Below are 14,888 nucleotides of genomic sequence, written 5' to 3'. Positions count from 1 at the left end.
GTAATGTCTTCTGTCACTGTGACACAGCTAGAATCACATTAAAAAGACATAAAAAAGGTGAATTTTAGACAAGTGTCTTACATTTTAGCAGCTAGAAACAAGTGAAGTACAGTAAGAACAAGACAAGAAACACAAAAAAAAATAAAGATATAATGACCATGTGCGTCTTTTACAAGTACAGATGTGGTTTGATGGATATTTTTAATTAATAATTAAACTGTTTAATTAATTGATAATTGAAATCAAATCGTATATCAGAATTAAACATCAGAGAAACATTGCTGCAGGACGTTGTTTAGGTTCTGTCATTATTTCTTTTACTCCTCTTTTTAATCAACATGTAGAAGAATTTTCCAACAGTCTACTTCTATTACCAACACTGGAACTAAAATGCTGAATTAATTTTATGATTATTTCACTGTTTGCATTTCATTTCCTCTCTGCTCAGTGGAAACCTGCAGTTCAGCTGAAAACTCCCTGAATTATTCTGATGTTGGTGTTGGTTGCAGCTCAGTCATTCGTATTTTCCTGATTGTGATAAGAAGTGCAAAATTTTTATTTTTTTTACAGCATCTAATTAGAGCAAACGGTTCATTTCTGGCAGATGTCTAAATGACACATTGACTTCACTGAAATGTGAGCTTAGATTTGGTTGATCTGGGAGTAGTTCAAGGACCGTTGGAAAGTTGAAACTCTCGTGATTCTCTCTGTTTTTATTACTGTTTCTGGCCGCTGAATCGTGTGATTTTACCAGTATTATTTTGAAAGACTGCATGCTTTTCAAAACTTCTGATGTGTAAAGCAAAAATGTTGAACTTCTGCTGAGATTTAGTCTCATAAATTCTTCAGCGTGTCGCTTTACAAATGCAGGTAAAAGGCTTCTTTACCTGCAGCTACATTTCTCCTCTATTTATTTATCCTTTTTGTCTCTAAATTGAGGCTTCTCTCCGGCTTTAGAACTGTAATTAAAGTGTTGGTGTTTTATTTTGAAGGGACACTGATCGGAAACAGTTTGATTTGGTAAAAGAAGCTTAGAGACGCTGAAGGTTTGTTTGATTTTAACAGAGATGGAGGCAGAGAGTGAGGAAGACGATGATGAAGAAGATGATGATGGTAAAAAGGTCAGTGGTGACATCACATGACGTCACGTCGCTGCCGTCGTCCTTCGTTAGCGTCCAGTAGTTGTTTGTTTGTTTGTTGTTTGTTCGTTGTCGCTGTAAACGTTTCGCTGTCGTCTGTGTTTTGTTTTTGCTGCACTTGTTGTTGTTGTTGTTGTTGTTTATTCTGAACAGTTTTTGCTGTTTTGTGTGCTTTTGTTCACAGTGCCTCTGAGTTTTAGACACACAAGTGATGCTTGTTTACTGGTTTGAGTTTCAGTTTCTTTCCCATAAATTTCTGTGACATTTATTTAAAATGATTCAAACTGAAGCAGAAGAAGCAGAATTCATCTTTTTCTTCCAAATATTCTGAATCAAATGTTAGATGTTGGCTCAACAATATTGTTTTTTCTTTTGGGTTTTTAATAAATGTCCCAAAAGACAGTTTTTTTTAATAGACCGTTTTCCGAAACGTCATCATCGAACGTCACCGCCGGTCACCGGCCCTAGCAACGCGATTCCGCCATTTTAAGAGGGGTATGCTTTTGCCTTGTCGACCATTACTTTCCCACGTTTCCCTCCCGATTTGAACGACCAAAAGCAGATATGCCCAAAACCTGCGCTGTTTTTGGCTGTAGTTCTCAGTCATGGAGCAACAAGAACATTTCCTTTTACAGGATTCCGACTGAAAAGGGCCAGAAAAGGACTTTATGGCTCAAAGCATTGAGGCGGATTAACAATAATGGAACCACATGGAGCCCACAGTCAAAATGGTCCTATGTTTGCAGTCAGCATTTCGTCAATGGTATGTTGTGTTTCATCAAATTATTACCCCTTAACTGATTTTCTGAAATTATTAATTAATAAGCTTAACCAGTTGTGCTTCAGTGTCCCGCCCACGGTACACTTTGAAATCTGCATAAGCAATTTGCTAAATGTCTGAAACTGCAAACGCGATTATACAAACACGACACGCCGACGGAAAGCTTAGATTCTCATGAATCCGCCGGTATAAACCACTTTCAGATGTGATCACCACAGTGGGTAATATAAACACATTTGTCCGACAAACAACGAATATCCATCCATCCGTTCTCTATACACGGCTTCAACGTACACAGCGCGACTCACATTTCCGGGTTCATTATTACACACAGATGAAAATATTCCACAAAAAACGGCCATAATCCAACCTTGGACATCCAGACGAAACAAACCAGTAAAATATTTTGTCCAAAACATGTCTTGAAGTCGGTATAAAATCCACGAATAGGTCGTTTTCAAGAAAATGCACCTCGCGATGCTTAGGCTAGTGCTAGCTGTGCTTCCCACAAAAAGTCAGGGATCTTTCTACTCACACTGCTATTTTTAAACCTTCTCTCCTCCCTTTCGTTCTGCTAACTACTATGCTGTAATCAGCAGCATTGTCCTCATTATTGTTAGCACCTCATACCCTTGGGCCTAGGGTGGGTAGAGCTCATTTACAAGTATCTGACTCTTAGTTTTGATAATGCACATCTAACTAATATACATACACTACTTCCACTTGAAATTAAAAGGTGTAATGGCTCACCCCGTTAGCTTAACATTAGCTTAGCATAGCGAAGCTGGTGTAGCCGTATCTTACAAGGCATTTATCATTCTGACATTGACCTGTATGCACAAAAACGTATAAATATAAGCATACCTCAAAGAAAACGTATGAGTCCAGGCTTTTATAAGTCTTCATCTTCTCCATTGTGTGGATGCCTGGGCTGTTGATAAGGTACTCGTAAATGGAGTGCCATTGAAGATCTGGCCACGTAGTAGGGTCGTTTTCCCATGAAACCAGAGGAATTTGGTACGGACATGACTGCAAACCAATGAATTCTAATTTTTCTTGATACCGTAGCTTGGCTTTTGGCTCAAGATTTCCGAAATAATCAGCAGACATTGTTCTCCTGGTCAAAACTGCGCGGTTTCGGCGGTCAAATCGCGTTTGCTAATGACTTTGTTGCCCCCTCTTAAAATGGCGGCGTGCGTTGCTAAGGAAGGTATGGTCACGTGTCCCAGACTCTGACGTCATTGCGAAAAGGTCTATTTAGAAAGTGTCCTAAAAATGTTCTTATAAATCAATGAAAAACTCTAATTTGTTGAAACCTGTCAAATTATTTTACTTTTTCCCTGTTTTGTTAAAGTACAGATAATATCTAGCAACCCAGACAAAAAAATACGAGTTTATATGTTGAATGTAAAAATAAATCTGCTCTTTTACAATGTTCGACTTTGATTAGAAATTTTTGCTACATTTAAAGTAGCTAAACTTATAATTCTTTTACAGATAGTTGAAAAAAAAAATGTCCATTAAAGCCTGAAAAATCATAAAAACAAAAATATTGAGATCTAGTGACCCCAGACAAAAAATATTAATTTATATATTGATTGAGAAATAAATACATAAAACATTAATTTGTAAATTAACTGAAAAATAATTGATTGATTTTTTTTCCTGTTTTTTAATTTCACAAACTAATAATTTACATGTGACTGTAAAATGAATTTTTAAAAAAACAGGAAAAATGTATGTAAGTCTACATCAATAATTAGTCTTTCTCTAGATGGTAATTAGTCCTTTTACAATGTCATAAAACTACATGATTTAGTATTATACTATTATTTATGATTAACTGCAAATAAATCAGCAAGAACATATAATTATTTCACAGATATTTTCCATGACTTAAAAGAAAAGAAAAAATTTATATACATATATATATATATATATATATATATATATATATATATATATATATATATATATAGATAGATAGATAGATAGATATTTATAGATATAGATATAGATATATACATATATACATATTTAGAAAAAAACAGCAAAAGAATACCTAAAACACAAGACTGTGGAAAAATTAAAAATATGTTCTTTTACAATGTTAGACTTCGACAAGAAAATTATTCTATTATTTTTTACTGCATTTAAATTATTGAAATATGTAAATATTTTACAAACGCTTGTTATAAATTAAAATAAAAATATGTTTATTAAGGATAGAAAATGGTAAATATTTTTAATATATTTAAATTACAGATAATATCTAGTAAACCAGACAAAAAATATTAATTTATATTTTGATTGTAAAAACAAATTGTTCAAAATTTTAGGTAATATCGTAATTTTAAAAAATCGGTATATTTTAAAACAATTAATGAAATGCTTTTTCACTATGTGTGACCATAAAATAACACATTTTTACTGTATTGAAATAAGGAAAATATACCATTATTTTACTGATTTTTGCTGCCATTTTCACAGGTTTTTTTACACTTATAATTCCAATATTCCACCATTTTTAAAGATTTTCTGACACCTTTGCTGCCAGATTTTCTACAGAATTTTTTTATTGACGTTTCATTAGACTCCCCTGTCGTGATTAAAATTATTTAAAAATGAGTCTGTTAACCTTTTAATTCTTCTGTGTTGCTGCGGCTCCTGTTCAGACTAAAAGCTGCTCAGTTCATCTCAATCCAGCCTCAAATCTTCCTCCTACATCTTCCACAGCTGAACACCGACAGCTTTTAGATTTAATATCATGCAGCAGCAGCAGCTGATGTAGCCTCGAGCTGAGAGCGAGCTGAAGACGTGGGCTGAAGGTCTCACTTCTCTCCAGCTTCCTTCAGCTCAAACCGACTGGAATAAAACCACCTGAGGCCTTTATCAGATTTCATTCGCTTCCCTCTGGAGACAAAAAATGCTTTTTTATCACATGTGAAATATTTTTTCTTCCTGTAAACACTCTTTGATGAGCTCTTGATGGCAGAGTTTCACTTTTAGATTCACTTCAAGCCGAATGAGGGGAAATAAAGAGACCAAATGTGATAGCAGACAGAGCAGATAAGACATAAAAGGACAGAATTTATTATAAAGAAGGGATAAATGTCAGCGTTCTAAAGTCTACCTGGACGTCTTGTTGGTTTTGTCGTCTTCTTGTAGCTGCTGCTGGTGTTTTTGCTGTTAAATGTGTGCTTTGTTTCTGCTGTATTTAAATGGCAGCCGCTGTTTCCTCCAGGACATTTTATTGGAACGGACCGTTTAAAGCAAACACTCTGAATCCAACGTGTGAAACTTCACACTTGTGCTGTTATTGATTTCAGGGCTCGGCTGAGCGGGAGGCGGTGGCTACAGAGGAAATGTCAACTCTGGTAAACTACGTCCAGCCCACCAAGTTCAACTCCTTCGAAGGCTCCAAGAGTAAGAAACCGGAAATCTGTTGTTTAGTTCTGATTCCTCCTGGCATCGTTTCTCACTTTTCTCACTCTGCTCAGTTACAGTACCTCTAATCTTTGTTTAGTGCTTCGTAAAATCATCATTTCACACCTTGAAGATGACCTTTAATGAAAACCTGGAGCAGCAGCTTCTCTGTTCTGTCTGTCATTGAGCTTGTCATTACTTCTCAAAATTACTGGATTGTAAGTAAAATACCGTAAACAACAGACGTGAGAACACCTCTGTGCATTATCACTGAAATGTCAAATGATTCAAAATTTTAGCACCTCTCCATAAACGTATTATTTCTCAGTTAGAAGGTAAAAGAGTTCCTGCTGTGAACGATTGAAAACAAACACTTTATGAAGAATATATGGAAAATTCAGCCCCAAAGTAGAAACCTAAAGCTACCCAGCTGTGATTTCCAGTCAGTCTAACTGACGAACATGGCTCTAAAATGATTTGTGAACAGCAGAACTTTCTCAGTTTTATGGACTGTGTCTATCTATGTCTGCGTCATGGCTCCACATGGAAAAGAAATGCTAATTCTGAAAAACTAGATGTTCAAAATTACCCAAACTTGTCCAAAATTACTGAAGATTTCTCCAAAATGACTCAAAACAAGTAAAAATGGTTCAGAATGATTCAAACTGTTCCCCAAGTGACCCATGATTTGTCTGAAAGGACTCGATATCTGCACAAAGTGTCTAAAGATTGTTCAAAAACCTTCCAAAGATGACTGAATTTGTTCCAAATGACTTCACCATGAAGAATTGAACAGAAGAGCTTAAAAAATCGGACAAAGACTTCACAAAGTTGGAAAAGGATCAGAAAGACAAACTAAGGAGGTACGAGCTCAGATGGAGTCTAGATGTTTGGTGAGAACCTGACCAGGACTACCACAGTGGATGCATGGTCCTGACAGTGAAGCATGGAGGTGTTCTGAGTCTCTTTGTGGTCATTTTGTCATTATTTTACATCTCTTTGTGGTAATTCTTTGTTTCTCTTGACCACGACTACCACAGTGAATGCATAGTCCTGACACTGATACAAATGCGGAATATTTTCAGAGAATTTGATCTGTGTTTTCATGTTTAAAATCTTAATTTTCAAATTACAGGTTTTTGTGATTGCTAACATGCATTGGTCCAAACTGAAGTCACATGTTCAAAACTCTTAACTCAGTCTGCAAAGCAGAAGTCCATGTGGACTGAACTGTGAATCACTTTCCATTGCTTTCACACAAAATGCATTCAGTGACCACAGTCACCAAAATTCATGAACTCTTTTCTCAGTTTCTAGTTCACCACCTGCAGAACACTAGACTTTTACAGCACATTGTTCAAATGCTAACACACTGTGTTCAAAACAGTTAAAACCACAAAACAGAATGATGGGAAAAAACATGAGGAATTTCTGCTGCAGCCACATTGAAATCTGTGGAAAATCATATCAAAATATTGACAATAAAAATAAATAAAAACATTATGTAATTCCAAACACAGCAGAGTGTAGCTGTCAGCTGAAAACTGATGATGGTTTGCTTTTACATGAACCGCATTGGCCCATACAGGACAAACAGACTCATTTCTTTTTTAGATGACCTTCATATTCTACTTATGCCAGCAGGGGAGATTGGTCAAAGGGTAAGAAATACTACATTTGCTGCAGTGACTGTGTGGTTCACCGTACATCTTAGGATGTCTGTGCTGTTTTTACCTCCATACTCGCCCTCCTTGAACCCCATAGAAGAATTTTTTTCAGCGTGGAGGTGGAAAGTTTATGATCAGTCTCCACACAACCAGCTCTCCTTGCTGGATGCAATGAATGCTGGGTGTGGAGATATTTTTCCCGAAGCCTGCCAGGGGTGGATCAGACACTGAAAAAGGTTCTACCCACAATGCATCAGAGAAGACATCAGATGTAATGGATGGAAACATGAGGCCAAATGCAGACGACAGGTTGTGAATGTTACAGTTTACATGTGTTGTTGGTTTTTGAGTTTTATCTCTTGATTTCTATTCTGCCTCCTGAATTCTGAATTCGGCATGTTTTGTTTTTTTTGTTTACAGTAAACTTTTTATTTTTTTGTGGTCCCAAAGTACCGATGCAAACACAGAGAGAAAATACGTAAATGTTGTTGAAGTAAACTGCTGCGTTCCTGATTCATTCTTGTTGCAATATATTACAATAATTTAGAAAACTCAAAGTGCAAAGATCACATTTTATAATAAAATACTGATTTATCTAAAAAGAAATCATTCAAACTTGAAAGATTAAACTTTATTTCATGTACTGCTCTCTGTTGTTGGTATTTTGTAGTTCAGTGTGCTCAGAGTGACAGCGTTTGTTTCCAAAGTGAGACTATTTTCTAGTGCTGTGGTTGAATGAGCTTATTTTGAAACATGAATTAAGTATTTTGTTGGTGAGAAACAGTTTTGGGGATGAGATTTACTGTTTAGCTGAGATACGTGATGGAAATGCAGGCTGTGTTCAGAGTTTTGAACATGTGACTTCAGTTTGGACCAATGCTTGTTAGCAACTGAAAAAAATTGTAAATTGGTTTCGCTGCGGCCAAAACAATTGCTCAGAACTGTGTGTGTTGTTGTGTTTTTATGTGTGTTGTTGTGTTCCTGTGTGTGTCGTTGTGTTCCTGTGTGTGTCGTTGTGTTCCTGTGTGTGTCGTTGTGTTCCTGTGTGTGTTGTTGTGTTCCTGTGTGTGTCGTTGTGTTCCTGTGTGTGTCGTTGTGTTTTTATGTGTGTTGTTGTGTTTTTATGTGTGTCGTTGTGTTTCTGTGTGTGTCGTTGTGTTCCTGTGTGTGTTGTTGTGTTTCTGTGTGTGTCGTTGTGTTCCTGTGTGTGTTGTTGTGTTTCTGTGTGTGTCGTTGTGTTCCTGTGTGTGTCGTTGTGTTTTTATGTGTGTTGTTGTGTTTTTATGTGTGTTGTTGTGTTTTTATGTGTGTTGTTGTGTTCCTGTGTGTGTCGTTGTGTTCCTGTGTGTGTTGTTGTGTTTTTATGTGTGTTGTTGTGTTCCTGTGTGTGTCATTGTGTTCCTGTGTGTGTCGTTGTGTTTCTGTGTGTGTTGTTGTGTTTTTATGTGTGTCGTTGTGTTCCTGTGTGTGTCGTTGTGTTCCTGTGTGTGTTGTTGTGTTTCTGTGTGTGTCGTTGTGTTCCTGTGTGTGTTGTTGTGTTCCTGTGTGTGTCGTTGTGTTCCTGTGTGTGTTGTTGTGTTTCTGTGTGTGTTGTTGTGTTCCTGTGTGTGTCGTTGTGTTCCTGTGTGTGTTGTTGTGTTTCTGTGTGTGTTGTTGTGTTCCTGTGTGTGTCGTTGTGTTCCTGTGTGTGTTGTTGTGTTTCTGTGTGTGTTGTTGTGTTCCTGTGTGTGTCGTTGTGTTCCTGTGTGTGTTGTTGTGTTTCTGTGTGTGTTGTTGTGTTCCTGTGTGTGTCGTTGTGTTCCTGTGTGTGTCGTTGTGTTCCTGTGTGTGTCGTTGTGTTCCTGTGTGTGTTGTTGTGTTTTTATGTGTGTTGTTGTGTTCCTGTGTGTGTCGTTGTGTTCCTGTGTGTGTCGTTGTGTTTCTGTGTGTGTTGTTGTGTTTTTATGTGTGTTGTTGTGTTCCTGTGTGTGTCGTTGTGTTCCTGTGTGTGTCGTTGTGTTTCTGTGTGTGTTGTTGTGTTCCTGTGTGTGTTGTTGTGTTTCTGTGTGTGTCGTTGTGTTCCTGTGTGTGTTGTTGTGTTTTTATGTGTGTTGTTGTGTTCCTGTGTGTCGTTGTGTTCCTGTGTGTGTCGTTGTGTTTCTGTGTGTGTCATTGTGTTCATGTGTGTGTCGTTGTGTTCCTGTGTGTGTTGTTGTGTTTTTATGTGTGTTGTTGTGTTTCTGTGTGTGTCGTTGTGTTCCTGTGTGTGTTGTTGTGTTCCTGTGTGTCATTGTGTTCATGTGTGTGTCGTTGTGCTTCTGTGTGTGTTTTGTTTGTGTAGAGGCGGCCCGCTGTTACCACATGTCGTCTTTCGTGGAGACCAAAGCTTTGGAGCATCTCACAAAGTCACCGGTGGAGTTTGTGGAGTATCCTTGGCGACGGTTGCCGCGGTGACAGCATGCCATGGCAACCACTTCTACACTTCTTTTGTGTTCTTCCTCTCTATCTTCTTTTGATGCTTTTCTTCCTGCTGCATAAACCTTCAGAAATCTGAAGGTTTAAATTGAATTTCACCGTCAATAACAGCAGTTTTACCTCAGAAAGAGACGACGTTCATGTGGACCAGACGAGGTTTTATGTTTTAAGGGCTGAAAGAAGCGACACAATGTCTATGCACCAACAGATTTTTTTATGTGAGCTGTCTTATATCCCATCAGGAGCCTTTAGATCTTCTCCTGCTGCCTTTTCTGACTGCACAAAACCAAAATAAAAATTGGAAATGCAGCTTTTTCCAAAGATATTTGAGAATCAGGCTCTGTGGTAACTCTCAAATGACTTAAATACATTTCTTTTTAACTTAGCCTTCCCCTTGTACTATCTTCTATTATGTATGTGATGTTTATATTTACAGCTTGTCCTTTCATATTTTTTCTTGCTTTTATTCTGTACTTTCTATTTTTTCGGATGCTAAAGTAGTCTTGTTCTTATTCTTCAGGAGGTTAGTGGAGGTAAAATGAACCAACTCTGCATTGATCCTTAACCTTCCATTAACCAGATATAATAAATCCCAGCTGAGTCGAATCTATCCCAAAGGAACCAGAGTGGATTCGTCAAACTTTATGCCTCAACTCTTCTGGAACGCTGGATGTCAGCTGGTGGCTCTCAACTACCAAACTATCGGTAAAATATGACCGTTAACTTGATAGAATGATTGGGGTTCTTGAGTTTAAGTTCATTTAAGCTACCATTAGGAGTCTTGTGGTAAAATATTTTCCAGTCTTGTTTCTGTATCTTGCTGGAGCTCATTTTAGCGCCACAGTTGCTTTTCTTTGTTTGTCCGTCATCTTTAAATCTTCCAGACATAACAGCATGTCTCTGTTCCAGACTTGTCCATGCAGCTGAATCTCTTCATGTTCGAGTACAACGGTCGCAGCGGCTACAGACTGAAGCCTGAGTTCATGAGACGTCCAGACAAACACTTTGACCCTTTTACAGAAAACACTGTTGACGGCATCGTAGCGAACACGCTGTCTGTGAAGGTAAATTATACAGTAGTTCCTTCTTGTTACAGTCATTGTTTGGAAAATTGTTCTTACAAACCTGCAATAATGTTTCTGTTTTAGTGAATAAAGACATGATTTTGACACAAAAATAGCTCAAACCATTCCTGAAACATTTTTGCTTTGTGGTATGACATATTGACCTACTGAGAGAGACCATCAGGGAATTCCGTCTCCATGAAAGGATGTACATGGTCTGTAACGATGTTTAGGTAGGTGGTATGTGTCAAAGCAACATCCACATGGATGGAGAACCCAAGGTTTCCCAGCAGAATATTGCTCAAAGCATCACACTTCCTCTTCCGGCTTGTCTTCTTCCCATGATGCATCCTGGTGCCAGGTGTTCCCCAGGTAAGCGATGCACCCAGCTAACCATGTGATGTAAAAGAAAACGTGACTCTTCAAACCAGGCCACCTTCTTCCATGGTTCTGGGGTCCAGTTCTGATTTCCATTGTTGGTCTTTCGGTGGTGCACAGGGGTCAGCATGGATACCCTGACACAACAAACTGATGTATTCTGAGAGCTTTCTATCTGAACCATCATTAACTTCTTCAGCAGTCTGAGCAACAGTAGCTCGTCTGTTGGATCGGACCACATGGTTTTCCCTCCCCACGTGCATCAATGAGCCTTGGCCGCCCATGACCTTGTCTCTGGTTCTCCACTGTTCCTTCCTTGGACAACTTCTGATAGATCCTGACCACTGCAGACCAGGAACACTCAACAACTGGCTCAAATCCTTACGCTTACCCATTTTTCCTGCTTCTAACATCAACTTTGAGGACAAAATGTTCACTTGCTGCCTCATATGTCCAACCCCCTTATATTAATCAGTGTTATTCACTTCACCCGTCAGTGGTCAGAATGTTGTCCTCATCGGCGTACATTGGACTGACCTTATGACAGCATACTTCAGCTGCTTAACTGAACTTTCTCATATTTCTGCAGCCCTCAAGAGAAAATACTGCAATTTATTAACAATGGAGACTGTCCCTAATGTAGTCCATGTGCACATTTACAAATACAATATACATTTGTAGCAGATTTGTTCTCTTTCTGTGTCTATCTCAGGTGATTTCAGGCCAGTTTGTGACGGAGCGGAGGGTTGGAGTTTATGTGGAGGTGGAGATGTTCGGACTTCCTGCAGACACCAGGAGAAAAGCTCTGAAGACCAAAACCTCTCAGAACAACAACGCCATCAATCCAGTGTGGGATGAAGAGCCGATTGTCTTCAAAAAGGTGAAATGCAGACAAATGTTCCTGTATGATTATTGATATTATACGTCTGCTGCAGATCCAGGACCTTTCTTTGCTGTAACACCTACCAAACTGGAAAACCCAAAATCCTACTTTCTGTCCAAGCACATGTGTTTTAGTGGTTTATTCCACCCAAAATACCAGTTTTTCTTCAAATATGTATAGCTTAAGTGGTTTATTGCACATACACACGTGGACAAAATTGTTGGTACCCCTCAGTTAAAGAAGGAAAAACCCACAATTCTCACTGAAATCACTTGAAACTCACAAAAGTAACAATAAATAAAAATTTATTGAAAATTAAATAATCAAAAACAGCCATTACTTTTGAATTGCTGATTAACATAATTATTTAAAAAAACAAACTAATGAAACAGGCCTGGACAAAAATGATGGTACCTCTATAAAAGATTGAAAACTATTTGACCAGAGTGACATGATTAACTCAGGTGTGTCATTTAATTGACATCACAGGTGTTTCCAAACTCATAATCAGTCAGTCTGCCTATTTAAAGGGAGACAAGTAGTCACCCTGCTGTTTGGTGAAAAGGTGTGTACCACACTGAACATGGACAACAGAAAGCGAAGGAGAGAATTGTCCCAGGACATCCGAAAAAAAATGATAGACAAACATCTTAAAGGTAAAGGCTATAAGACCATCTCTAAACAGCTTGAAGTTCCTGTGACAACAGTGGCTCATATTATTCAGAAGTTCAAGACCCACGGGACAGTAGCCAACCTCCCTGGACGTGGCCGCAAGAGGAAAATTGATGACAAATTGAAGAGACGGATCGTTGGAATTGTATCCAAAGAGCCCAGAGCAACCTCCAAAGAAATTAAAGGTGAACTCCAAGGCCAAGGTACATCAGTGTCAGATCGCACCATTCGTCGTTGTTTGAGCCAAAGTGGACTTCATGGGAGACGACCAAGGAGGACACCACTGCTGAAAAAAACTCATAAAAAAGCCAGACTGGAATTTGCAAAAATGCATGTTGACAAGCCACAAAGCTTCTGGGAGAATGTCCTTTGGACAGATGAGACCAAACTGGAGCTTTTTGGTAAGGCACATCAACTCTATGTTCATAGACTCAAAAACCAAGCATACGAAGAAAAGAACACTGTCCCTACGGTGAAACATGGAGGAGGCTCAGTAATGTTTTGGGGCTGCTTTGCTGCATCTGGCACAGGGTGTCTTGAAAGTGTGCAAGGTACGATGAAATCTGAAGACTATCAAGGCATTCTGGAGAGAAATGTGCTGCCTAGTGTCAGAAAGCTTGGTCTCAGTCGCAGGTCATGGGTCTTCCAACAGGACAACGATCCAAAACACACAGCCAAAAACACCCAAGAATGGCTGAGAGAAAAGCGTTGGACTATTCTAAAGTGGCCTTCTATGAGCCCAGATCTGAATCCCATTGAACATATGTGGAAGGAGCTGAAACATGCCATTTGGAGAAGACACCCATCAAACCTGAGACAACTGGAGCTGTTTGCTCATGAGGAGTGGGCCAAAATACCTGTTGACAGCTGCAGAACGCTCATTGACAAATACAGAAATCGTTTAATTGCAGTGATTGCCTCAAAAGGTTGTGCAACAAAATATTAAGTTATGGGTACCATCATTTTTGTCCAGCCCTATTTCATTAGTTTGTTTTTTTAAATAATTATGTTCATCAACAATTCAAAAGTGATGGCTGATTTTGATTATTTAATTTTCAATAAATTTTTATTTATTGTTACTTTTGTGAGTTTCAAGTGATTTCAGTGAGAATTGTGGGTTTTTCCTTCTTTAACTGAGGGGTACCAACAATTTTGTCCACGTGTGTAAATCACTAGTTTTTCTTCAAGTATTTATAGTTTCAGTCAGTAATTTATTTGACCCAAAATACCAGTTTTTCTTCAAGTTTTTATGACTTTAGTGGTTTATTCCACCCAAAATACCAATTTTTCTTCAAATATGTATAGTTTAAGTGGTTTATTCCCCAAAACAATAGTTTTTCTTCAAGTTTTTATAGTTTCAGTGGTTTATTCCAAACAAAATACAAGTTTTTCTTCAAGTATTTATAGTTTTAGTGGTTTATAGTATTTTTGTGTCTAAATATTATTATGATAATTTGCTATCTGTTAGAATAAAGTCAGTGCTCTAATCAGTCCTTTGTAAACTGTTGTGGGAAAACTTACTGGTTTTCTTGTTTTAAGCTCCAAAAAGTCATCAGATTTTACAGATTTTTTTTTTAGCTGCTGCAGCAGATATTTCTCATTGACAATGTGACTTTAACTATTTCTCAGGTGATTCTTCCAACTCTGGCCTCTCTGAGAATCGCTGCTTTTGAGGAAAGCGGGAAGTTTATCGGTCATCGAATTATTCCAGTTTCTGCCGTCAGACCAGGTATGTAGTTAGTTCACACGTGTTTGTTTTAACCCTTTATTCCAGCTCTATTAAGAAAAATTGAGGCAGTTTTCTGTGAGCGTTAGGTTTTTTTTTTTGCTCCTGTGGTGTTTGTGCAAAGAGATCTGTCTTCAAGTTTGTTTTTTACCCCTCAGCAATCCAGATTTTCTGCATGTAATTTTACAAAACTGCTGAAATAAAAGCATTTATGAAAGCAGGAATGTCCAAAATCAGAGAGAAATGTAAGATTTCATCTTTTAGACAGTCCTTGAACTATTCATGTCTTGTTTCTGGACAGCTGACCAAATCTGAGCCTAAACTTGTGAAATTTCCTCACATTTATAAACCTCAAAGTTCAGATATTAGTGATGCTTCCAGTTTCCCAGAAGCCCATTGTTGGTTCAGAGGGTTAAAAATAAATGGGTTTTGCAGGACAATTTTTAAAAACTTAACAGGTACAAAAAAATGTCAGCATTTTCCTGAACTATAATTATGATGCTCTGTGTCAAAAGGCAGCACAGAGTAGAAAAACTGACATTTTCAGACGTACTTTTTAAAAAAAATAATCCACTTAGTTTGCAGAGACCTGCTGCTGCTTTGACTACTTTAACTGAAAGAACTCTGAATTCTTCCTCATAATGTGACTAAACTCGTGCTTTTGCTTCTCTCTCTGCTCTCAGACCTTATACATTATA

At 38.0% G+C, this 14,888-nt stretch overlaps 1 protein-coding gene across 1 annotated transcript in view; it reads left to right on the top strand.

Annotated features, from left to right (window-relative positions):
• Positions 1 to 14,888, top strand: part of LOC110963958 (1-phosphatidylinositol 4,5-bisphosphate phosphodiesterase beta-1-like) — a 57,587-nt gene that overhangs the window by 25,173 nt on the left and 17,526 nt on the right. Inside the window, exons 16-22 of the mRNA XM_051959714.1 lie at positions 1,066 to 1,121; positions 5,250 to 5,346; positions 9,334 to 9,418; positions 10,048 to 10,172; positions 10,377 to 10,531; positions 11,622 to 11,789; positions 14,094 to 14,193. Of these exons, the coding sequence (XP_051815674.1) occupies positions 1,066 to 1,121; positions 5,250 to 5,346; positions 9,334 to 9,418; positions 10,048 to 10,172; positions 10,377 to 10,531; positions 11,622 to 11,789; positions 14,094 to 14,193 (786 nt within the window). The remainder of the gene's footprint in view (positions 1 to 1,065; positions 1,122 to 5,249; positions 5,347 to 9,333; positions 9,419 to 10,047; positions 10,173 to 10,376; positions 10,532 to 11,621; positions 11,790 to 14,093; positions 14,194 to 14,888) is intronic.

The sequence above is a fragment of the Acanthochromis polyacanthus genome, chromosome 15 (assembly GCF_021347895.1).
Source record: "Acanthochromis polyacanthus isolate Apoly-LR-REF ecotype Palm Island chromosome 15, KAUST_Apoly_ChrSc, whole genome shotgun sequence".
Classification (NCBI taxonomy): Eukaryota; Metazoa; Chordata; class Actinopteri; family Pomacentridae; genus Acanthochromis; species Acanthochromis polyacanthus.
Note: the sequence above shows the minus strand (reverse complement) of the source record. Positions and strands in the feature narration are given on the sequence as shown.